Here is a 25,900-nt window from a genome sequence, read left to right as displayed (position 1 = left end):
TGGCATGTGATTTTCTCATTCAAAAATGTGCATAGATATGTATTAATTGTGGGGTTTACTCCTCTTATTCAATGAAAACGTTTAGTAAGATGTCAGAGGTGAGTATTTCTTAAAGTACAAGTCCTCAATAATATTCTATATGCCCAAAACAGCAAAACAAATGTAAACTACAGAATGATATGTGCATGAGTGCACAAAGACAGCAGTTATTGGTGGAACAACCCGACATGTATAAATTGTTATTGTAGAGCCAAGCTAAGTACGCCGTGGATAAATAGGATTTGTCCTCTTTAATATTGGTACAAACTGGCCGCACAAGCTTAGGCTTGGTGGTTAAAGAGATAAAGAAGCACTAAACTAGAGTAATTATTTGATCTGTAGTAATAAATTAGAATTATAAAACACCAAAAGGGTCACTCTCACTATGAGCAGAGGCTTTCAGTAAGCGAGAAAAGACACAAAAATTATATGAGTGGCATCGAAATTCTCGCACCAGTTTTTCAAGACAATATGGATATTGACAGAATATGCCGATACTAGTTAAGTATTTATTGATAAAAAAGGATTATGCTGCATGCCAAATGTACCATCATCTTAACCTAGCAGGTATAGGACGTTTCTTGCGCCCAAAAAAGAAAGATCCAAATATGTCAGAATACCTTTGAAATCTGTGATATTACTGTAAAGTATCAGCATCATAGTTTGGGCATAAAAATTAATAAAATTGAACTTTGGGCTTCAACTTGTGTGCTTGCAATCACTTTTCTCTGCTAAATGAATTTCTTCTTTTAAGTTGAGTTACATAACTCAATAAAACATGGTTCTGATTCTGATAGCTCTACTCAAATTTTGGAAGGCTGTTACATCATTCTAAATTGACAGTGTACTTTTTTAGTGTTCCCCTAAGTAAAATGTCATACGTGCTAATGTAAAATGCAGGTCATAGTATCTGGTGTACACTTGTGTTCTGGTTATGGGCATTACGCATCCAAAAAATTTTTTTCTATGTTTCACCTTGCTTAGCAAATTTCCTTTTTTTTATATTTCAGTGCAAGCATTTTATTAATCACTGTGTGGCTGCAGTTTCTGACAGCTTAGAAAGGAAAAAAAGCCCGGGCATTAAACGTTCACTTCTTTCTTTTTTCCATTGCTAAAGGACGCAGCAACATTTCCTGAAATTACGACATGGCCTCCTTCAACTGATAAGGAAGAACAGCCAAATGCAAGCCAGCCCGAGAGGCTGGAATCTGAAGGGCCAGACCCATCACCACAGATGCCTTCGATTCCTGCCATTCCAGTTACTGTGAGCTGTTGAACATATTATTCATAGTACACCCCTTCAGCAACTGTAACGCATTTTAGTTGCATTATAGCACATTTTAGACAGTTTAGTTTGTTGTTTAATTTATGCCTTCATCATTTTTTCATTAATTTATTCTACCTATGAGTCACTGTGGACCATTACATTTGAAGCGTAAAGCGATGTGATGGCACAGTGAAGAATTGTAGTTGTTGATGACAGTTCTTAAACAAGAATGGTCATTTGTCAGAGCATTCTTGGTAGAAAGATTGTTATGGTCTTGGATTGTTAACAGAAAAAAAAGAGTGCTGAAAGCTTGTTTTGAGACTTTGAAATAAACAGCAAAAGATGTATACAGTTGATCCCAGATATATCGAACTTGAAGGGGATCGCAAAATAGTTCGATATATCGATAATTCGAAATATAAGATATGCATGTCAAAAGCTTCTCTAACAACTCCACACATCTCAAGGCAGTTTCCCGATGTTGTGATCACTTGGAGCTTACCGATCTGTGCCTCCAAGGCACCTAAAAAAACAAAAACACAGCGCGATGACCAGAGCACTGTATTTCGGAAGAAAAATATCTGTGACCTTTGCTTGCTTTTTCTTCTGCACCATCAAGTTCACTAAGCTGTCCTCAAGTTTGTTGACAGTGTCCAAATTAGAAAGGCCAGCTCCTTCCATTGTGCCACAACAGCGGCGAATGACGCTGAAAGCTGATGCACGTTCAGCTGCAGTGCATGGTGGTTGGTCCTCTCCGTCGGAACCTTTGTCGCTGCTGGAGTCTGCGTCCTCGTCACCCATGATGTCAGCCACAATCTCCGCATCAGCGCATCTCTGCACTACCACAAACCCAAGCTGCACTGACCTCACTTGTCTCGCTGCGCCAGCGGTGTCAGCCAACCAAAACACGGGAAACGGGTGCCTGCAGTCAGCATGGTTTCTCCCTCCAGCTTCCCTTTCCCACCCAATCGCACTCCAAGTGCTCCTCGTCACGTGCCTTTTACCCACACGCCCCTCTCTCAGAGTGCGGGCCGGCGCGCGTGAGATCGCGGGAACATTGCGAGAGCTTCGTGAGGAGAAGCGCACTTGCGGGTGGGATGCAATGGGAGGAGCGCACTTGCAGGGGTCGGGTATGGTGGGAGAAGCGCACTTGCCGGGGCGCAGCTCAGCACGGAGTTCGATACATCGATATGCCGGTGCACGGAAGTTCTATATAAGCGAACAATAGCTCTATACTTTTGCATGTGATTCCCAAGAGGATTTTTCAACTGTTTAATATGGGCAATAATTCAATATATTCGGGTTCGATGTATCCGGGATCAACTGTAATACAGTTAAACCTCGATTTAACAGTCGGCTAAGTCAGCAATTTGCTTCGTTATACAGAAATTTTATTATATTTAAATTTGTCCTTTAGTGCAAATAAGTGCAGTTGCTGATGTAGACGGAAGGCGCCGCAATATTTTCTTAACTGTTGGCAATTGGAAAAACACAAATTTCAAGAACACCAAAATTTATTTTGTGGAATTTGAGAGTCAGCGACAAAAGATACCGTTTCATGCCGTGTCAATGGTATCTTCAAATCGGTGGTATGAAGCAAAGCCAGCTACACATTCGCGTCCACTCCTGCCCTGTGGCTATAGTGAGATTATGCTATCACGAATGCTTCAGCTGCCTCTCACTTCAACGCATCTTCAAACTCGGGATTACTCAGCCTCTATTACTAAATGAACGGTCACCCAGCACACATGATGCTATGCCATTTCGGCACACTCCAACCCTTGTACATGCGCCAGATTACATCTAAAGCAAGGAACGTGGGCTGCGTATATGCTCAGCTGCATTTGAAAAGGAGACATGCACCAACCAGTGCCTTGCTTCCTCCCCTTACTCTCATCGTGCATGCTTGATCGTGCTACCGCAAGCCCGCTTCCTTCCCCAACTTTCGCCTTGCTCATGCAAGAAGACGGCACTCATCCAAGCCACCGTCCCTCTCGGCTAACCTTAGCGTGCTTTCACTCGCACCTAAAGCCTTCAGCACATGAGTGTGATAGAACCTTATTTCACTTGTATTTTATCCAGAACCTGACGCCGCTTTACTTCGGTGATTGCTCTTGGTTGCACGGCGCATGGTTTGAGAGGCATTCATAAACAGCCGCTTGTAGGTCAAACATTTGACCATCTGCATCATTGGAAGTTGCCATTTATTGTCTCAGTATTGCTTCGCGGCGGCAGTGAAATTTCGCTACACATTCGTCTCCCGACCGACGACTCCAGACCCGAACTGGTCGAATCATCCAGCGGGTTGAAACAAAAGGCAGAAACACCAAAAAATTACCTTTAAAGTATTACCTTTAAAGTTAGCTTCGCAGCAATGTAGTTTTGTTATGCGGTGAAGCATACCAAGTGGAAAACGTTTCCACTGTTGCGCGACATAACACGTTTTCACACATGCACATGCGCCACCTGTGGTCGCAGTATGAGCACCGAGACACCTTATAAGTTTACTGGCAAGCCTTCAGAGATTGAGACAGTTTCCCGTTCTTTCATGGGCTTCGAACATACCCTCGATTTTGAGAGTATTTCTATTTTAGCGCCTTCCTTTTTGCTAGCTTTCGCAAAACACGGATGGTTTTTATACGCTTCACTGTGTACGGCGCATGTGCGCGTGTATAATTAAAGGGACGTTAAAGGAAAATATTAACTCAAGCTAAAGTGGTAGATTAATGTTTGAGAATCTCTAAGGCATCAATATTATTGCGAACAGAGCCTTAATAATAGAGAAAGTGAGGTAAATGCAGGACCTGACTAGAGACTCCCCCGGGACATTCAAGCACTTGCCCAATGATGAAATCACTCCTCAGTTAAATTCTGTCACTAGTACTCAACCACTCATTTCAAAAGCAACCTTGTATCATAAGACGAAATAAAATGCTACTTGTCCAGATTTATTTAGAAAAAAGAACTCATTGAAATTACCCTTGACAACGACGCATGTGGTCAAAAGGTTTCATTTTAGCTAGACTCTGCGCCACCCACGCTCGCGAAACTCGCAAAAACTGCATGTAGCAGAGAATTCAACTTCCATGTGATGTCACGAGATGCCCAAACGGTCTACGCCACTTGACCATAAAGCAGCTGCAGCGTGAATCCACCGCCCTGGCTTTCTGTCTTGGCTCGGTACCACCGTGTGTCGGGCGCCACTTTACTCACCGAAGGCAGCAAAGGGTGTTTTGCAATGTCACCACTCCCCCGGTTGGGTGGCGCGAGATTTGAATCTCGAAACGATATTTGGACTATTCAGATGCAATTTTCTCGTAAACTAAGTCTTTTCTTGGCATGAAACAAGCGTTGCGAAGTGTTTAGAATGGTATTTAGACAGTCCACGTCGACTTAGTATTTGCCTTTAGTGTCCCTTTGAGGAACGAGTACCAGGCCCGTTAACGGCCTTATATACGAGGCACGCATGACAGATGAAACAAGAACTCAAATTGACACAGAAACGTCAGAAACAGCTCTGAATGGCTGCCAGTATGCTTATTAGGCACCTAGGTGCTTGTACTGCGACCGGAGGTGGCGTGCACGCGCTCGTATGATTAAGAAACCCATATGTCTCATGACAATGGCCCCCTTTCCATTCGTAGTATGCTTCACCGCAATAAATTGCAGGTGCTTCACGGCGTAACACGGATGTATTGCGCCGAAGCTGACCAGTCAAGTTCGCATTATTTGGCAAAGGTCAATTTTGAGATCAGAATTAAATTATGGGGTTTTACGTGCCAAAACCACTTTCTGATTATGAGGCACGCCGTAGTGGAGGACTCCGGAAATTTCGACCACCTGGGGTTCTTTAACGTGCACCTAAATCTAAGCACACGGGTGTTTTCGCATTTCGCCCCCATCGAAATGCGGCCGCCGTGGCCTTGAGATCAAAATAACAGAAGCTTGGGCCCACAAAAATGTACGGCCGCCGGCTGGGACCTCCGGTCGAGAAGTTGAATTAACCAGAGTCGAAATAACGGAATTCTACTGCATTAAAATTGTGTATAAACACACTTTCTTGTATTGAAGATCTGAATGCATGCTGTTTTATGGACAAGAAGTTGCAGAAAGTTTAATACTTTGTTATATTGAGAATTTCATTATATCGAGGTTTAACCATAAACTTAACTGAGAACTTGTAACTGGTGGTGTTTAGCTGTAAAAGCAGAGACATACTATCTCCCAGTGAGAGGCTAGGGTAGGAAGGCTTGGTTGCGTTTTCAGGGTAGTTACACTAATGTTATATGAGCGATTAGGAAGAATTGACTGAGCACTGTCGAACTGATTCAAATGTGTTGCTTAGATACACATGGTTAAAATCAGAGATATCACTAGCATATTTTAGATAGCAACCACATAAAGCCAACATACAATAAGGCCAAAGAAAGCATAGGAGAAGTTAACTGTTTTTCTTATTTTAATTGAAGTGTAACTTCTCGAAGTTTCAGCCAGAACCAGTCGCATGTGTCATGAAGTGTACTTAGATTATATGCTCCATTTACCCAATTTTAATGTGTCATCGTGCACCCAGTTTTTATGCTTTCACAGTAAGACAGAAACATGCAGTCATGTCTGATGCTCAAGGAAAAAAAATAGGAAACATATAAAAAAAGAGAGAGAGAGCAATCAAAAAAAGACAGAACCTGCAAAACTTACCTTCACGAAGCATAAATTCATTCTCACTCACTCTTCATTATCATCACTTTCAGGCAGCTCTTTACCACTGCCTGCAAACCACATCATGTTGCCCTCTACGCAGTCCACCGTGTTTTATATTCTGCATTTCTTTAGCGACTCCACAACAATTGCGAGTGGTGTCAGGGCCCACATTTTAATTAACCTCACAATAAAAGCGATTTATCATCATCGCCAACCTACTCGATGATTTGTTCGGTTTGGCCGATTCTGGTGATAGCATGAGTGCAGCACCACTCGGACAATTGATAAGTTACAAAAATAAATAGGGTTAGTATAGAGCTGTTACATTATCCCAGCCAGAGATGCCTCGATGCAGATTTCAGTCCACGTCTAGCATCTGCCCTAAAAGTTGCACCCACAATGCAGTCTTTCACCGCTTGTGCAGGAATCATTGGACCAGAAAGGGTCACCACATGAAACTTTGCACTTGCCCCAACAGGAGACGTATGAGGTCACTCCCTCGGAAGCCGGCGAAAGTGGCGGCTGCAGCCTCAGCGACATAGCCTCGGAGAGCGCAGTATGGCTTGCGCATCGGCTCGGCCCCGTCCTAACGGCCAAGCACCTCAGCCGGAACCTGCTGCGGATGCTGACACTTTGCTACATGGGGCCCCAACAGTTAAGCCCAGCCAAGGGACCACTGCTTGAGGGCGGTAAGTTGGGTGAGCAGTGACCATCGTCGGTCATTATTAGGCATGTGCGAATATTCAAAACTTTTGAATAACAAATTTAATACACTGTGCGCTCATTAGAATGGACTTCCGTACAACAGACTTTTGAATATAACGGACCATAGTTCAGCCTTAGTTTGTTCTACCTATTTTATTAATGCAACGAAGTTCGCTTTTAATGGATTGCACAACAGTGGACTATCAGCTACAATGGGTGAAATTAGCGGCAATTTTTTTTTCAAAATCAGGCGTATAAAACATACTTTTGCCGTGTCAATGCGGGGTGACAACTGACTTGCAAGGGTAATCCGACGATCGTAGCTCAATATCATGCACTCGAGGGAGGAAGGCTGGGTGGAAACCCGCCATCTTCTTTCGCGTGCGAGGCACGGAGGGGACGAGGCGAGAGAGAGGGGGTTCTAATATTAGCAGCTGCTGCTTACGATGTGGCCGCTGTATTTTGAAAGCAATCTGCGATGTCGACAAAGCGCGTGCCAATGTGGGCCTCATCTTCAAAGTGATCTGCGATGTGGACAAAGTGCACCCAGTTCTGGTATCTTCGTATGCACTGTGCTTTCGACATTTGTATTGCATTGAAACGAGAGACAGCACGGAGGTCAATTCGCTCGCTGCTGCTGCCGCACTTATCTTGCTTAATTTGCTATCGCAATCGATGCTTTGCCTTTTGGGCAAACCTATGACTGTTTTCGTTTACTTTTTACTTTCGACATTCGTCACTCACTTTTTGCAATAAATTTGTTAGACATTGTGACAAATGTTTCGAAAGTGAGGCGTTTCGGATATTATGGACTATGGACTTCGGATAAAACGGACGCTTTTTATCAGATTATCAGGGTCCGTAGTAGCGAGAGTCGACTGTAGTACCCTATTCACTTCCTAGTGGATACTTATTCTTCAACATGAATAGTCACTATTAGTGAATATGAATATTTTTCTAATAGATTTCAAATGTTTCAAAATGTCAACTGTGTCTACATTTAAACATAAAATTGGAGCGAGCATACAATAAATTTCATTCCGGCAGGTGCAGCATAGGCACAAAACATAACACTTATGATGTGGAGCAGGCTACGTCGCTCAGGAAGTCATTCTTTACCTGCTATACACCAATAATTCATGTTATCTGAATAGTCCTGGGCATGCAAAGAAACTGCTTATTTGTTCCTAATGCTCCATATACGCTTTTAATAAGCAACTCTTCATAATGTACAATGTAACGACCGAAACTTGGTGATGTTACGGATACTAGGATGTGAACTTGGTTCCATACTAATTATGAAAACAGCTGTTAATTATTCAAAAAGCATTCGATCTGATTCAATTTGCTTCTGGTACTGTTTAATTCATCTTCTGTTTGGGCGCAAAATTTACTATTCACGCACTCCTAGTTATGGCTTGACTGGGATGGAAGCTTGGCCTTGTTGTAGTGACATTGAAACGCGGCACATTGCTGTAAGAAACATGGACCAAGAGGAAGACATACAAATGCTTGCATACAGGCACACAAACACTAAAAGCTTCACTCTGTTTATTTGTGCATGAACCTCCACATAACATGTATGTAACAAAGTAAATCTAAAATTTGGCAGGCCATGCATTATTTCAGTTAGTATTCTACTGCTATAATGTAACCCTCAATGCAGCATTCTAGGTAAAATATTTGTTACAGTGAAGCCAATATTTGTTCACTCGCAACTCAAAATGTCACATACTCAGCAAGAGTGACTCGAAACGGCACATTCTGGAAGCGCATGTGTGTTTTGGCTAGTAAGCTTAGCTTGGCTGTCCCACAGCTAGCAATCCTACGTGCCAATCCCATGTGAGGACAACAATAGCACGGTTGCGTATTAACAATGCAAAGAAGCATGTCTTTGTAATTTAGCATTGTTCATGTGCCAGGTATTATCGCCAACCTATAATTTGGACTCGATGGGGACCACCCAGCATCCTCTTTGGTGAGAGCTAATGGCAGCATTTCTTTGCTTTATTTAGTTTTTATTTAGATGTAGATGTTTCTTTGAGTCTCAGTATCAGGAAAATCTCTTTTAGGGAGCTCTTTGGGATGAACCTACCTATATTCCAAATGTACAATTTTTTTAATGATGCTCTATATCTACAATAACTGAAACTAGACTTCTTTAGGTGGTTCAAAATTATATCTGAAAACTTAGCCTTCCTCCCCAGAAACGAATGCGAGCATGCTTGGAGTTTGAAGTGGAGTTTTGGCCCTGCTGTTGCTGAAATACTCAGGGTAACAGCGTTTCTGGGGTTCTGCTTCAGTGGCCCCTTGAGCATCTCTTTTCGCTAATAATCACATCGACCATTTTTTTTTTTTTTTTCATTTCTAGATGTGAGCCTTTTCGAACAGGGTGTGGTTGGGGACCAAACTGCTGCTAAGGTTCTTGAGACACTGTCCAACTTGGCGATGCTTTACGGGGAGAGCTTCATCACACGCCAGTACCTGCCCCATGCTGTCGAGCTGGTATGTGCGCTGTTTCCTTAATTTTCAGGCGTGAGCCGTTGTGTCTTTTTAATCTTTTTCATATGGAAAGCTTACTTGGCTTGTTCGTAGGAGCTCAAACCATCAATACAGTCCTGAAGATGGCATGGTTTGTTGCGCTACACATCGTTACAACACCAGATTGTGTAGCCTGTTGAAGGAAAAATTTCTTGAACAGAAATGTTTCTTTTTGCCGCTACACTTGACCTAAGCTTGACTGCAGCATGGCCTTATGTACAGTGCTGTTGTTTCGGTATGTTCCATGCATGAAAATACTTTCTTCAGGGACAGAGTAGCACTGCAATAATGCCGCTTTTCAATTCTTCTATGTTTGTACAAGGGATAATGGTGTAGTTTTGTTTGTTGTAAAAGCTAGCTTAAAGGAGGTGCCTATGTTAAATAAAGCCTACCTTCAGTTACGTTGTCACATTTAAAAAAGAACTGACTATTCCATCTTAATGCAAATGTAACTTGCAGCTTTGCTTTACAAGCTCATCTCAGTATATTCTAAACCATTTCTGTAATATATTCTAAACCACCTTATTATGGTTATTTACCTATCAATAACTAAATTGCAGTTTTTCCTCACATGTTTTATTTAGCTTGTTGTAAGCATACATTAAAAACTGTACCCTGTATATGTATATGTATATGATATACCCTGTATATGATTGACTATGACTATTCTTGTGTGGAGTCCTCTTTCTATAGCACTTAGTACTCAATATTTTTCTGCTATGAATGCAGTGCTAGTCTCTGTATGACACAGTATAACAAAGTACTAGGTACGTGGAGTTAAATAAAGTGCCTGTTGTGCATGGCAAAACTGCACCCAAATGAGTGTAAGACTTGGTTACATCCTAAAGGGTGAAATATTGTCACATTGTTTCATACATAGCAGGCAATGCTTCAAAGGCTAGAACCTGCTCTCACTGCCCACATTTGCAACCCAAAAATAGTCGTATATGAAAGAAAGATGAAGGTGTGCATCATGTTATTCAACGTAACATTCAGCCTCCTACTTTTATGTGACTTCTGTGACCAGCAACTATAGCACAACACTTGCGCTCATGACCAAAGCATAGCATGTCGTATACTGGAAGGGCAAGGGTGCATGAACAATACGTCATTTGACCTAACCCTGCATTCACAAGTTGTATTTGAAGTACTTATTCACAGACAGCATCACAGATTAAAAACAGCTCCACTGCAGAACGCACGGAGTGGGACTTATATGACCTCACTACATGCCTAGGTTTCATAACATTGCCTGTCAAGGACGAAAAGGAGTACAGAGGGTGCAGTCAGAAGGGTGCAGCTCTCTAGACTACACTTTTAACCGGTGTAATATAAATTTCAGAAGGGTTTATTCATCAAATTACACCTTTTAAGGTTGTGCACCTAAGTTACACCGTATATGGCGTTATATAGGGCATGCACCCTACATTATCTAAGAACGATGCTTTTGCATACATCAAGCTTGCTCGAGCTGTACGCCTTCTTTCTGTGTGGTCAGTTGTGCATGTGCAAGAAGCACCTGACTGACAACCTCGAAGCCGGGCTCATCGGAGCCGTCACGATGGTCAAACACGTGCTTCCTTTCCTGTCCGACACGACCCTCATGAGCCAGCTTCAGGTGAGCACTCGCAATTTATTTTTTGCTTGGTGTGAGGGGCAGCATTTCAGCATGAGATACGCTGCTGAAAAGCTGCCACAGAGTGGGCCCATTGAAAGAGTTGATGAGAAGTTGATGAGAAGGTGATGAGTTGATGATTCATTGAAAGAGTTGATGAGAAGCGTCGGTGTTAAAAAGATGAGCCAAGCCATTTCCACTTACTTGTGTTCTTAAAAAAGATACCTGTACAGTACTCACAGAACATAATGCATCAATTTACAGCTGACTAATCGGCATACTTTCATTTCCACCATCTGCAGTTCCTTTGACGTCGGCGTAATTATGGGCTCTCGTAACACTTAGATAAGAGTCCGCGTCACCTTTAGCGAACAGATTCGTAGTAACGTGACATGGTACTCTCAAGTAATTGCGTATATTAATTGTTCTATTTATTATTTTCTTGTCATGTTTCATTCCGTGTGAACTTTACATGGCAGCGCCTTTGCAGCAACACTTAAGTGAGCCAGAGATTTTGTCAAACAGTTTTTCTCAACCTATTTTTTATGGCTCTGTTTGTGTTTGCAGAATAGCACTTCTTGCTGTTGTTGGATCTCTGCAGCTGTCTATGTGCTGTGATGATCAGGGCCACTCTAGACATGTTGATGCCTTCTTGTTCATCTTTGTTTATTTGTCTCATTGTTCGGTTTCCTTTTATTTTCTGCACAGTGTGTGAGAAAAATCTTGCAACACTTGCAACATAGCAAATCCCAATTAACAACTGATTATCAGACGTTTTCCGACAGCGAAAGGTTGCCTACCAGTCGTGGTGGCACAGTGGTTATGGCCCTGTGCTGTTAAGAACAAACTTTAGTTGATTTTATTTGAAGCATGCTGCCACTAGCACTACATTGCGAGGAGCAAAAACAAAAACAAAATTATAAACATGCTGTTTTCACTGCACTGTCTTAAAAAATTTACCTCTTCCCATCTGAGCATCAAACACGGTCAGTCTAGAAGAAAAAAGAAATAACAAGGCAACTCGCGTTATGTTTCTGAATATACTGTGGATGCCTGCCTTTCTTTTGGTCTGCCCCGTTTTAAGGAGGTGGTACTGAAGAACATACTGTACCCGCTGGTCCAACTGGCCTCATCGCTTCAGCACTGCTTTCCGCGTGGGGTAGTCAGCCGCCAGGTCCTGACACGGAAGATCGCCGACACTCTGTACCTCGTAGGTCTGCGCATCGGCTTCCAGATGTCCCGACGGCACCTGTCGGTGCTTCTGAGGCGCTTCTTCGCATCCTTCAACCGTGCCTTTCCACCGGCGGGCGGCCTTTCGGCGGTGCAGCACCTGACGCAGGTCCCCGCACCTGGGGACAAAGGTAAAGCAAATTTCACGACAGTGTTGTTCCTTTCATTTGGCTCAGCAAGGGGGGGGAGGGAGGGGGCCCCCTTCCTGTGTTGAATGCACCGAGCTTCGTATAGTTTATTGGACCTGCCATGTTGGTTGCTATAGCATTCTGCTGCTAAGAACAAAGTCATGGGTTCAATCCCCATCCATGGGGGCTGCATTCCACTAGCGACGGAATGCAAAAAATGCGTGCGTTCCACATCGTTCCACATAGTTCCTCATCATAAAAAAAAATTGCATAAACTTGTTCATCTTTATTTCTAGCCACGAAGCGCACATTCATAACGAAAAAAATACTTTTCAATGTTTTTTAAGTTGCAGCCAAATTAGTATAGTAATTATTTAAAGAGTAATTGGTTCGTTGAACTATCCTCAACTAAAAACTTGAGAAGGCAGCGGGTCAGAACGCTACTATTGCAGGGTTAAAGAACCCTAGATGGTCGAAATTAGCTAAGAATTCCCCACTATGGCATCCCTCAAAGCCTGCTATGCAGCTTCATTACGTTAAATAAAGCAGCTTAACCTTTTTAATTTATTGTCATCAGCCTACTCTATGTTCACTGCAGAACTATGGCACTAACATTGACTAGTGTGTTTTCTCTCCCTCATGTTTTTTTTTTATGTTCAAGGGCAGTGCAAGCGCATTCTTGTTATGTGTGGTCCTCCACTAGATACAAATACGGGGTTAGGTGTCGTCGTGCACTATTTTCTTTATTTTGACAGTGGTGCCGTAAATCCAGTCGTCTTTGCTTTATTTCCTTGCGAAAGCTGCGCTCCTGTTAACAGTAATGCTTAGCGCACTTTGAATTTGTAATTTGTCATCTTAACTTGACCTTTATTAATCCAGAGTTCTCCACTGCGTCGTCCCTGTTGTATGGCTTGCGGATACAAAATCCTATCAGTTTAGAGTTCTGTATCTTGCCACATGCGTGTGTGATGGTTTATTTTTGTCTTGCTGACGATCCTGCGCCGAGTACGTGACAGTGCACTTTGGCAAGTTGGTCGCGTAGGGCCGTCTGCCGCAATCCGTGGGTGATCTGCCTCCTCCTCGCCGCAGAAGAGCAGCTGCTATGCCGATCGATAGAGGATTATCTTCCCATCAAGCGGGAAGCCGGCGGCCAGGAATTGAGGATCGGCACGCCAGTCAAGTTGTCCTCTGTGCTCCGGTGCCGAGGTTCGCCGCCCTACCCCCACACTCCCCCCTATGAGGAGAGAGAAGGTGCTTGACCACACATATGCCTTTTCTCGCTTTGCTAAACTCACACCGCGCCCGGGTGGGGGCGCGGCCACTCCCCCACCCTCTGCAGCCTCAAACTGCCGACTTGTTGCACCAGCGGAGTGCAAAGTGCAGTGCTGTAGAGCTAGGACGGGGAGTCGGTCAAGCGGAACTTGCAACTCTGCAACCGCATCTTTGTGTGAGGGCTAGTGGACAGTCTTGTGATTCGTGTTCTCTTTATTTGTTTTTTTTTCTTCTCATCGTTTGGTTGTGATGTTTCAAGTGATAACCTTGTTTGAGCGGAATACTGAGCGACACGACTATGCAACACAACCAGGATTGCCACTGCTTCAGTATGTTGTTTGCCAATGAGACCAGACTTAATCAATGGCTGCAGGTGATGCAATGTGAAGGCAGAGCTATACACTTAGTCTTATGCTTTGGCTCTTCTTGTCAGTGAACATCTCAGTTATCAGTGGGCTTTCAGTTCTCATCTCCGATTTGCCTGTTAGTGCAATAACTACTCATGACAGTTGTACCAGGACCCCTCTTGCCAGTTTTTACAATGGCGTGGTGTCGGGAATAAAGCAGCCGCACGTCGCAGCTCAGACAACCCCGTCTTGCGTTACCAAGCACACGGAGTCTTGCCATAAGAGCGCTTCCTGGGGCACCAAATTGGAAACGTTTTTGTGACCTTTCAGGCATGCATTCAATTCAAAAATGTAGTATCAGTGTTTATTCTGACTCATGTGCACAAGATATGCAGTGGCAATGAGCACCTAAGACACCCTGAGCTGCACCTACGAAGGAGAAGATGCGCTCCACTGCAACACACGGAGGAGAAGCGACGACGTAGGGGAAGCGCATGCTCAATCAGCTGGTGTCCCATTGTCTAGTGACTCGAGGTGCTTTCAGGCAACTGAGTGGCAATTCCTGGATTACCAGAACCAAGCGATGGGCACCTAGCGATGACATCACGTGACGGCTAATTCGTCGTTTGTTGCCGCCACATAGTCGTGTCGCCTGCAGTATCACTCAAACGAGGTTTAAGCTCTAGCTTCCATTGCTTGATGGCACACCTGAATAGCATACTGCAACACGAAGAACAAAGTGGTGTTGCAGAAAGAAGCGCTTGTCCTTGTTACCTTCATGTTCTAAACCTGTTGTCTTTACAGCTGTGCTTGAAAAAAGTTCAACGTGGGAAGTTTTGTCTCTGCCTCTCGCTATCCTGTGTCTTTGTCTGTGTGCCGCATAGCATACTTTGCACATTTGACTTTGATATATCACCAAATCACACTTCTAACTTATCTCTTCATTAAAATGAAAATTTTGTGGAAGTTAGGATTCTAATTTTCAGCAGTACAAATGACTTCTGTTTAGGATGACTGCTTATGATTCCTCGCCATGAGCCATTGGTAGTGTCTGTCTGACTGTCTGTCTCTCTGTTTGTAACCTCATGTATGCTGTATTATGTAAGTGTAACTGGACCTTCGCTTGTTTTATTTGTCCATGAGTGTGTGTGTGTGAATGTATTGCGAGTCTTTGTATTCATGCCACCTTGCTTACCAACTTGTGTGCTACCTCATACTACACATGTGTTAGCATACTCTGGTCACTGCATTAGCTCGTTATCTTCACTGTCTGAACTTGCATTTGTTCAGCCAGCCCGTTTTCTTTTGTATGACAGAAGTTAATAACACGAAACAGGGTTTTCTGTGCCTATCTCTCCGTCCATCCTTTCCATTACGGCATCGTTCTCATCATCAAGTCATCCTTACTTCAGTGTCAGACCACCTCCTCAATCTCAGCTTTGTCATCGCAATATCGAACAGAAAACCAAAACTTTGCCCACCACATCCTCCTGGATTCAAACTGACGCCGCAATGGCAACCTAAAATTGGGAGCTGGATGGGCTAACCTACTGGCGCAGCTAAGGTACTTGTAATTAATGTACTAGTTGTAGTTGTAGTACTAGTTGTAGTATAATGTACTATTAATTTGAGCAGGGCCTCACATGACATGCAGACTCTGTAAGGGGTGACTACAGTGCACTTATTTTGGAGGCTATGAGAGGTAAACGCTGGAGCAGGCGAGGACGCCATTGTTTTTGAGAAGATGGCAATGTCTGTTGCGATATAGCTTCTGCTGCTGTCTCAGTAAATGAGTTCCAAGTCAGAGGAATTGCTGAACTGTTTTCCTTTTTTTTGTGCTTTTAATAACTGCTAACTTGTGCAGCATGTTGGCATATGCCACAAGTGTTGTCATGCCACTTCATAAGGCACCTGCCGTCATGTGGACAAACAGGGTATGCGTTTCTCTGCACAGCAGAATGTTGAGACAGTTCACTGCCCAGCAAAAGCTTGTTGTTTTGACCCTTGTAAATTTAGAAAGCCGGATACTTCGGACTTGTCTTCTGATCCTGCTAGGCGTATGCATCACTTAATGGCATCAAAGTCCCTTTAACTAAGCCATGTTTGGCCTCACACTGGTTAAAATTTGGCGAACTCTTGGAAGCGCAGCGAGCGCAGAGTGCCGTAAATGTACAACACAAAAGCAGCACTAGTGTCCAACCAAAACGAAGCAGTGGAGACCGCATCATCATAGTCATTAGTGGAAACCATACGGGAACAACAAGAACACTTTGTGTTGACATGTGCCTTTATAGGCTTTATTCTTGCGTTTATCACTGCACATGACACTGCGCTGTCTACGTGGCTTTAGAACTGGCTTGTCACTAGTCACCATCCATCATGATGGAGTCGACAGCGATCGCAGTTTCGTCTGCAGTGGTTGCAGCAAGCAGTAGTTCTGTTTTGACTTCATGTGCATTGGCCACATGGCTTCAGAAATGCATGGTCACCATCCATGATAGCATCAGTGAGAAATGCGGTTTTGTTCACAGCCGTGTCAGCAGGCTCTAGTTTCATTATGACTCGGTGCAACGCATGCACAATGTTGCAAATGCGGTGGAAGCTTTCGAGAATGAAGAACGATTTTACCGTGGCTCGCACGTTGCCACCACACCTGCCAGCTACATCACGATGGGCAGACACTGTTGCCGACCAGCTCACCAGGGAAAAAATTATCGAGATGTATGTGCAGTATTGAAAAGTATGTATTGGATAAAGATGTAGGTCTAGCAGCGCAACCGCACTATGAAGGAAACGGGAGGCATTTGCCCTTGCGAGCGCCAATTCGTCGTGCAATGACGAGAATTGCAACATACGCACTGCTTTTCTGCTAAATAGAAACAGGATTTGTTGATTCGTTCAGTAAGTAAATGCATGCCGATTTAGTAAACATTTCTTTATTGCTTTTTCTTTGTACCCTCGATAATTCGGCATTCGGTTAATTTGGACACTCTCGCACAGCATTCCACTGCAGAGATTGGGGTCATGGGTTCGATTCCTTATTGAAACAGCGTTCCAGTAGGATGAGGAACTGGTATGCTTGTGTACCGAGCTTTGAGTGCTCAATAAAGAACTGGTGGAGCCAGAAGTAGTCCGACGCCATCTACTACGGTGTTTCTTGTAGCTGCTGTGTTACATTCCGTGTTAAACTTAACCAGTGACTGAGCTTTACTGTATGTGTGTCTGTGCTCATCATCTGTTCTTTGTCTTGTTCAGTCTTCTGGGTGTAAGTGGAGATGTGTGTTTAATGTGTAACTTGCGAAGATTGTGGGTGGTCTCTACAATGAGCTAGCTAATTTTAAAACAGCACCATGACTCGTTTTAACGATACATTTGGCATAAGAATACAGACACCGTGTAACAGCAGACTGTTGTGTGTTGTTCGTGTTTTTGTTTGAATGCATTGATTAGTTTGCATCACCAACCTCAGACTATTGCAGAAGCATGGCTTTTAAGCTGCACTGCGTCATGCTTAAGCTTGCTAATGTAGTTAAAGGTCTGGGCTTAGCGCGCAGCTTGAGAAAGTGTACTGCTGAAACTCCGAGTTGGAAGTAGAAGTCAAAAGTTCTTAGAACACCAAGAATCTAGTTCCTCTCAAAAACCAGTAGTGTGCAACAGGTCGGCAGTCATGCTACTGAATGCCTGAACTGAACTAACAACCTAACTATTGAGCAGTATAATAGTTACCCTCGCATTATGTATTGAAACACCTTGGCCCCCATAGAAGGATTGCCACTTCATTTTTTTCACAGCCCTTTGGGTAACGTTACACTTGATGCTTTTCTCATTTAGAGTTGGCTATTGCACAAAAAATGTGCTTGTGTTGTCAAGGGCATAATCCACGAGTTTTAAATGTACAAAATGAGGAGAGAGAGTGACCACTTCTGTAGAGAAGTGGTGCTGCCGTACACCTTCTATTGTCAAAGTGAAGTGTAGAGGAACATTCTAGAATAGAAGCATTGAGGAACATTGTAGAACACAGGAGTAGAACTTTCGAAGGTGGTAAGAACTCCCTTATACAGCTTTGCTTTCTTTGATGTACTGATTTATTGGCTCTGCATGACCTGCAAAAGCTTCCCGCGCAGCCTGCATTTGCAAAAAAAAAAAAAAAAGATAGGGCATGTTACATTGAAAGCAAGACATTGGAATGTGTTGAGTAATTTGGCACGATGCTCATCTCACATTGACTTAATACATGGAAGAAATGGTAACATGGAACTTGTTGCATACCTGAACCCATTCTCCACAATACTGGTGGAGCGACCACACTTTCTGCACAGCTTCCACCACTGTTCGCAAGCAAAACATAGCGCATCACTTGCCATAAGCAAAAAAGAACAGTGTTGACAAACAATACAGAATTTGATGCAGCATCACCTGTGTACATTGCAATTTTAATACTGTATGAAGACGTTATTTGGTAGAAGACACCTTATATCAAAAACCAGTTCACTGCAAAATATGTGGAGTAATAGTTTTCTATGCCTACGCTACTTGCATAGTTCTTGCAGTCCTGCCTGAAAATTGTAAAACGGTAGTATGCTCAAGTGCTATTTGCATTACTTTTAAATTTCTGTGCCTGAATTTGCTAGTATGCAATAGTAGTGCTGTCAGGCATGTGCTTTGGTTGTCTAGTTCTGGCTCCATTGCTTCAGGATGTTATGAGTGATGCATTAGTATAGCACCACAAGCACACTAATTAAGAGGAAGCTATAGCTCAGGTGCTCCTATCTAAATACATGTAAAAAGAGAATTTGTTTTTCTCGTCAACCACTGCACCAAATTTAACGAGGTTTGTTGCATTTAAAATAAAAACTTAAAATCTAGTGACTGTTGGTTTCGCATGTTTTATTTAGGTCGTAAATTTTTTATAAAAAATTGGCAAAAATAGAACATTTTTAGAAAATGAAACTATCAAGTTTACAAGTCTGTAACTCAGCAAAAAAAATTATATCACAATTCTGTGAATTGCATATGATAGTACATCTAAATCGGACAAAATTGACATTTTACACGTGAATCTAAAGAAATTCAGTAATGTTGAAATGCAGCTTTTGCGAAACCTTGCACACAATGTAACAAATTCGCGTAAGATATAAATTGACACATCCAATTTGTCTGCTTTGAATGATCTAATGGATTCCATTTACAGAACTGCAATACCTGTTTTTAATGCAGAGCTGTTAATTTATAAACTTTATGCGTCTATTTCTTCTACCTTGCGAATTCTTTAAAATTCTTTTAGCAAAATGGAGGGCTTAAATCGAAATTCCGCTTCCAACAGTCACTACAATTAAACTTTCTCTCTCAAATGCAACAAATTTCATTAAAATCGATCTAGGGGTTATCTCAGAAAAGCATTCTTGTGTTTTACATCTATTTGAATAGGCTGCGTCGGAGGTGGGCCCGAGCTAAAGCTTCTTCTTAAGCACCATTGTCGACTTGATGAATCAGCTCTTTTACCACATGGTTTCTGTAAATAAAGGAAAGCTTCTTGCAACTTCTTGCAGACAGTATTAGCATGCTAGTGTGTCAGTGCAACATGTACCAGCATTATTCATTGCTAACGCAATTCATGTAACGACACTGGATGTGGTGGTGTTTTACCACCACAGATGCTCATCGGCTATGATACTGTACTGTTGAACATAAGGTCGCGAAGTCAACGGCTCCTGGCTCCAGCAGCCACACTCTTATGGGGGCATACTTAAAATATGCTTGCACATTTAAAATATGCTTGCACACTGAGGTATGTGCACATCTCACAACATTCCTTGTGGTTGAAGCTGTTAACGTAAAGCCTCCACTGCATATGTGCACCTACCATAGCTTAGGTCTCGCATTAGCAAATTAAAGAATTAAAATTAGATTGTGGAGTTTTACGTGCCAAAACTATGATTTCATTTTGAGGCACACCTTAGTGTAGGACTCGGAAATTAACTTGAACCACCAGGAGTTCTTTAACGTGCACCTAAATCAAAGTACATGGGTGTTTTCGCATTTCACCCCCATCAAAATGTGGCCGCCGTGGCCAGGATTCGATCCCACGACCTCGTGCTTAGCAGCCCAACACCATAGCCACTAAGCAACCGCAGCGAGTGCATTGGCAAATTGGCACCAATTAGTCAGTCAGTTGATCAATCAATCAATTAATCAATCAATCAACTATCAATAAATCAATCAGCTATCAATAAATCGACCCACCAACGAACCAATGAATGAATCAATCAATCAATGAAGTAGAACACTGCTTAAGCACTGCAAAGCTTCTTGCAATTATGTCAGCTGTGCTACATTTTTTCGTAAACTCACTGTTCTCGTGTTTTTAATCATTCTGTGTATTCATTCTATCTGCGAACCATGCATTGCGGACAGCAAAATACAAACTGTTTAAATGCAAGAAGGCGCTTTCACTGTTATAGCCACGACACTCGTGCACTTTCAACGACTCCTTGAAGCCACGACTTCTGAAATCCATGAGCTTTATTGACTTTGTCGACATCTACCTTTAATGCAGCCCATGAACTTCGCAAATTTTGTCAGCCAATGATTTCATCGGTCACTGAACTAAATATGTGAGATAGGTATTGCATTATTCATTGTCCACCACCTACAGTCTGGACACTATTTGATGGGGACCAATGCACATGGTAGAAAAGAGTGAGCACTTCATGGTGCAAAGACTGCGGTGAACCAAAACCAATTCATGCGCATTGCCGCGTGTGGAAGTTCGAACAGGCTCTTTTTCGTTTTTGAATCGTACCTGTTTGCAGGGGATGATCGCAACATACCCGAACGTGCCCACGAAGAAGTCAAGCAGGTGTTCACTGCGGAGCTGGCCTTCATGACCTACATTCCACTGTGCAAGCTCGCTGGCGGGTAAGCCATTGCAGCTACAGCTTGACACGTCACCCTTAAAGGGACACTGGAAGGCTTTACTAATTAATCATAAAGTGGCCTCGCTATTAAAGGATGTCGTCTCACGAATCTCGTGCCATAACAATTTTCCGAATTGTTCAAGTATTGGTGGAGTTATCGCAACGATAAGTGGCTTTCCCTCTCTCTTCGTCTCTGCTAGCGTGCTGGAAGCTATGCAGAGGAGAAGCCAAGAGTATTCTTCTTCTCCCCCACTCCGTGCACAACATGGGGGGTGAGGAGGAGAGCATTCAGGCACCCTACGGCAAAATATGGCAAAGGGGCTCATCGCGGCAGCCCGTGGCGACCGCGGTAGGCCATGCTTAGCAGTGCACTGCTGACACCTCAGAGGCCGCATGCAGCAGACGCAGCCGGCAGCGCAAAGATAAAATGATTTTTCTGTCTTTTCGAAGTCACAGACATATATGTATTTCATTTATTCAACTCAAAAGTTAGCAAATATGTGTTACTGAGAATGTTGTCGCAATCACAGAATCAGCCAATGGCATTGGTCTGTCAGCTTCTTTCAGTGACGCTGCATGACTACAATGCAGAAGCGAGAGCAAGCAATCAGCTGTTTTTGACAGGAGGTCGCAAATTCCCTGCTGCATGCTGTGGAGTAATATTTAGCTCACGTGTCCACAGCAGCCTCTGTAACAGATTGGCAATGTTTTATTACTATGTTTAAAGAATGTTTCAGGGCCCCTTTAAAAGCCCATTGTGTTTCTACTGCAAACAAATTAGGTAAAATATCTCTAAAGGGCTCTTTATCAGCCCATATACACACTTGAGAACAAAAAGCTGCATAAACTTGTATGTTGCGAGAAATAAGTCTCCATGAATTGTTTTCTGTAAGGACATTTCCCGAATATATATGTCTGGTCAAACCTGGAAAGTCATCTTTATTATCATACCTAGAAAAACATGTCTCTCTTTATCCAATGTGCCTAACCAGACTTTGCATTGCTTGCTTGTCAAGATGATGATAATTTTTTATTTTATTGGTGCAAGGGCCAGATATGGCCGAAAAGTGCCAAGCAAATGCTTGCTTCACAAACAAGTTGGTTTGGTTGGTCCACAAGAATCTAAACTTCAATGCCGAACAGCGCACCAAACATTATCAACTGTGCGAGGTTCACAGAAAGATTCAAAGCTGGCAGTTTCAAAGGAAATGTTCGAATGCTTTTGTTTTTTTTTCGTGGCAGTGAATGTATTCTCCAGTAATCGTCACTTTTGCCTTCAAATTTGGCAGCACATGATTTTTTGTCTGACAAGCTTATGGATGTTGGAACATTCAAAACATTTTCCCCCTAATTTGGTCATGTAGGTAGTGCTGCTGGGATCATTGATGTCATTGTCTTCTCTATACGTTTAGTAGTCTGTGTCCTCAGGAGGCGACAAATACAATGCTAAGGCCTCCTCTGCAATGAACTGTCTTACCATTTGAAATTAGTGATCTCTGCCAAAGGCCCATAAGGGAATATTTTCCAACATGAGGAACCATCTTCAGGCTTGATTGATGTTGCAAGCTAAAAAAAGTAGGTCGTAAAATGACTATGTTTACGTTAAAAAGGGCCTTATAGCAAGCACTGAATTCCTTTCATTTCTGGCAGAACATGCCTGTGGTATTCATGACATTTTGTTCTTGTTCAAAGCGATAAGCCCTAACCACGCAGAAGAAAAAAAAACGTCTACAAAGCCCACAAAAGCCGCAGCAACTGCACTAGTTGTAATATAATCAACCATTTCTGAAACTTATATTACAAAAGGGAAATACTAGATATTTCCCTGTAATATAGTACACTTTAGTTAATTCGACTGACTTATAGCTCTGGGAATGCCATAAAACCTATAAGTCATTCAAACCATGTGCACTGTGCAAGACTTCATATTTTGTTCAAATCGAAGTCATGTGCAACTTTCATAAGTCTCTCTCTCTCTCTCTCTTTGATTTTCAGTATATACATGGAGCAGACACTCACCAACCACGAGCTAATTCTGGAGCTGTGCGCCGCGCACGACTCGGCTCTTGCCATGAGCGAATCGGGAACTGATGCCACAAGTGGCCCACGAAAGTTTAGGAAAGGCCACTACCGAATGCCTTCAGCAGGTAAGGCACAGGACACCTATATTGTGACTGGATTTGCAGCATAAAACAGCCTGCCATCTCTGCTGTGTTCATAAGAGCTATCATAACGGTAGCCTAAGCAATTGACTTCTCTCTTCATTGTAGCAGCAGTGCATAAAACAGGCACGAACGAGAAGAGATGGCACATGCGCTGCTTTTCAAATGATGGTTCAAGTGGTTGTTTTACATCTATTTATTGTTTTGACCTGTTGTGATTTGTATGTATTTGTCACGTGTCTTCATGAATCCCTAAGTTGAAAAACAGTGCTTGTGTCATCTCTTCTTGTCCGTGTCCATTGTTTGTGCAGTTACATGAATGTGATCCAAAATGCCCAGTTATCGATTCTTGTGCGACTTCAACTTCCTGTGCATCCTTGCATTTAGATCACATGTTGGCTTAAAGTTGTGCAACAACAAGAAACCTTTTTACTCAACTCTCACATTTGCAACCACCTTCGCTTTCCTGTCGCTAGTGTTTGTGAAGCCTATCTGGTGAAAGTGGCTGTATGAAATTTAATCAGATAACTTAATGACAAATAACTGTTTATTGTATGCACTAAATGTATTGCAAAGGGGTTGCTGGCAGAGCATGTTGGCTTGACAACATAATACTGTAAATAATGCAAACACAGGACAAAGACTACAAATGGACAATGCTGGCACTAACTTCCATCTAATGTTGCACCAGTTCGGTGCTTTATTCTTTGTTGCTGTGCAGTAAGCATTACTTGGAAGTCAGTGCCACCATTATCCATTCGTAGTTTGTCCCCTGTTTGCACTGTTTATTGTACTACTTTGAAGTTAGAGTGTATGTTTTAATTGCTGTTATTGTTCTTCATTGCACAGTTGTAGTGTGTTTGTGCATTCCTTTTTTCCTTGCCGCTTCCCTGTGTAAACTAAAATCAAAATGAAATGTGTACAGTGTTTTTACAACAACTTCACATGTAGGTCAAGACGAAGCCATTGTGAGCGGAGAGTTTGGCAAAAACGTGGCCATGGTCGGAAACCGAATCGATGTGCAGCTTGGCGAGGAGAGCCATCTGGTGACAGCCGGCGAGTTGCCAGATGCTGCGCCCAAGTATGACATCAACCTGCTGATGAGGTGAGCCGACGGGCATGGCCATCAGCTACTTCCAGAACAAGGAAAGGAAAGAGTTTTATAGGAAGTTAAGGATGTGGTGGTGATCAACATTGGGCGAACAAAGCAACAGAGGAAGGAAGACTGGTATAACTAGGGCAGGCACTAACAAATGCATGTCTATCCTAGCATGAAATTAAGACAGGGACAGCCAGGATAGACGTGGAACAGGTGCTTGTTAGCACCTGTCCATGTGATCATCTTCGTCTTCCCCTTGCACTATTGAGCCTTACTCATTGTGGTATTGCAACTAACCTTCTCCAAGGCTTTGGTCAGTCTCCTTGTTCCAGCTTGAGTATTTTGGGAACACCTCGATTGAGCTTTTTTTTGTATTCCAAGTTTTATTAGATTCTAAGTCAGTCTATTTGGTGTCAAACAGGCTTTTGTGGATTATTGATTGCCACTTTGAAATGGCAAACTCCGTAAACATAAAGAGAGGGCATCTTAATGAAAAGTGCAATGGTGTGTGTGCTGTTTTCTGTGTTTTTGGCTCTCTTTCAAAGTGTGTGTGGTTCACCACAGTGCAGACTGTAGTGAGAGTCATGCGCTTGCATTATTTTGTTTCATTTTGCTTGCTGTAAATTTAGAGTGTGCAAATAGCATATTAATTTTTGAGACTGAGGTAAATAAAAATAGAATATACTGCCAAAAGCAAATCAAACCAAATGTGGATTATTCTTTTAATGGTTTTTTTTTTTAACAATGAACCTCCTCTTTCACTGTAATTTGAAAAACTGTTCTCAAGCTACTATATATAATTTTGGCATGTTACTGCCATTACACTGCACATTATGAGCCATGATTTGTGAAAGAAATGAAGGCATTAAGCAGTTAGTTTGGATGCTGAAGACTCATCAGAACTTATTTGGTCATGAATGATCATAAATGATCAGAATAAAGTTTAAACGTGGCAGTCTTATTAGCCAGTGTTACGAATTTCGGCAAACCAAGGACAGACAGGGGCAAGTCGCACGTGTAAGACAAACATATATAAGTGAAAAAACAAACATTAAAAAAAAACAACTCAAAACAAACAATGTACAGTGCGATTTGACTCCACACATTTCCCAAAAGTGCTCAGACATGATGTATTGTTAAGTTCAAAATATTTACATCGGGTCCGCCGGCATTTCCGTGTCATCTTGTCATTGCTGCTTCTGATTAAAAGTCGTTGGGCCCGCCAATATGTCGTGGATTCGACATAGCTGTCTCCGCCGTCCAGTCCACACTTTATCTGGCCAGTAGGTCAGGACAGTGAAGTGACCCAGGCACCTGAATCGCCCAGTCGACTAGCTTTATTGTTTGCAATGATCATATCAGATAGTGCCACTAGTATCTCAAATAACGTTCCAACAGAGCATATTTGTCTCCAGCAGCATTAGCTCTGCACACAGTCAGTGCAAACACCAGCAGAGCAGTGCAAGATAGGACTGTTGCCCTTGCCAGTTGTGTTCATTCTGCCACACTTATGGTGTAGTCAAAAATCACTTGTCAGAACACACATATTTTGTGGAAAAGTGCAAGGCAGTTCCTTGACAAGCTGAAGCATAGAGTGGCTGCTTGTGCAACTTTGGAGGGTGTAATCTTTCCGTGGAGTCACTCAGTTTTCAGGAGAGAGGTGTTTTGCCTCCTCCTGAAGTTTTGTAAGGACAACGATCTATTCAGCAAGTGTTGACGTCTAGCAACTATAATGTTAAATGTCAGCCAATCACCTGATGTGTAGCAGGTATCCTCATTGGGCATGGGTCAGATTTGGTGGAGTGCCACCGTTCTACCTGTGATCCATATGCACACATTGATCTATATTAGCAGCATTGTCTCAACATTGCTCACAT

General features: G+C 42.7%; 1 protein-coding gene across 5 annotated transcripts in view; it reads left to right on the top strand.

Annotated features, from left to right (window-relative positions):
* The window catches only part of Wdr81 (WD repeat domain 81), an 84,004-nt gene that overhangs the window by 44,430 nt on the left and 13,674 nt on the right, over nt 1-25,900 (top strand). For 3 of the 5 annotated variants that reach the window (XM_075675799.1, XM_075675800.1, XM_075675798.1), the window contains exons 19-27: nt 1,157-1,303; nt 6,486-6,705; nt 9,084-9,217; nt 10,752-10,871; nt 11,953-12,229; nt 13,316-13,477; nt 20,658-20,763; nt 22,758-22,909; nt 23,876-24,029. In XM_075675799.1, the coding sequence (XP_075531914.1) occupies nt 1,157-1,303; nt 6,486-6,705; nt 9,084-9,217; nt 10,752-10,871; nt 11,953-12,229; nt 13,316-13,477; nt 20,658-20,763; nt 22,758-22,909; nt 23,876-24,029 (1,472 nt within the window). The remainder of the gene's footprint in view (nt 1-1,156; nt 1,304-6,485; nt 6,706-9,083; nt 9,218-10,751; nt 10,872-11,952; nt 12,230-13,315; nt 13,478-20,657; nt 20,764-22,757; nt 22,910-23,875; nt 24,030-25,900) is intronic. The other 2 variants (XM_075675801.1, XM_075675802.1) reach the window with 2 other exon arrangements.

The sequence above is a fragment of the Dermacentor variabilis genome, chromosome 11 (assembly GCF_050947875.1).
Source record: "Dermacentor variabilis isolate Ectoservices chromosome 11, ASM5094787v1, whole genome shotgun sequence".
Lineage (NCBI taxonomy): Eukaryota > Metazoa > Arthropoda > Arachnida > Ixodida > Ixodidae > Dermacentor > Dermacentor variabilis.
This window is presented reverse-complemented; position numbering and strand designations above follow the sequence as displayed.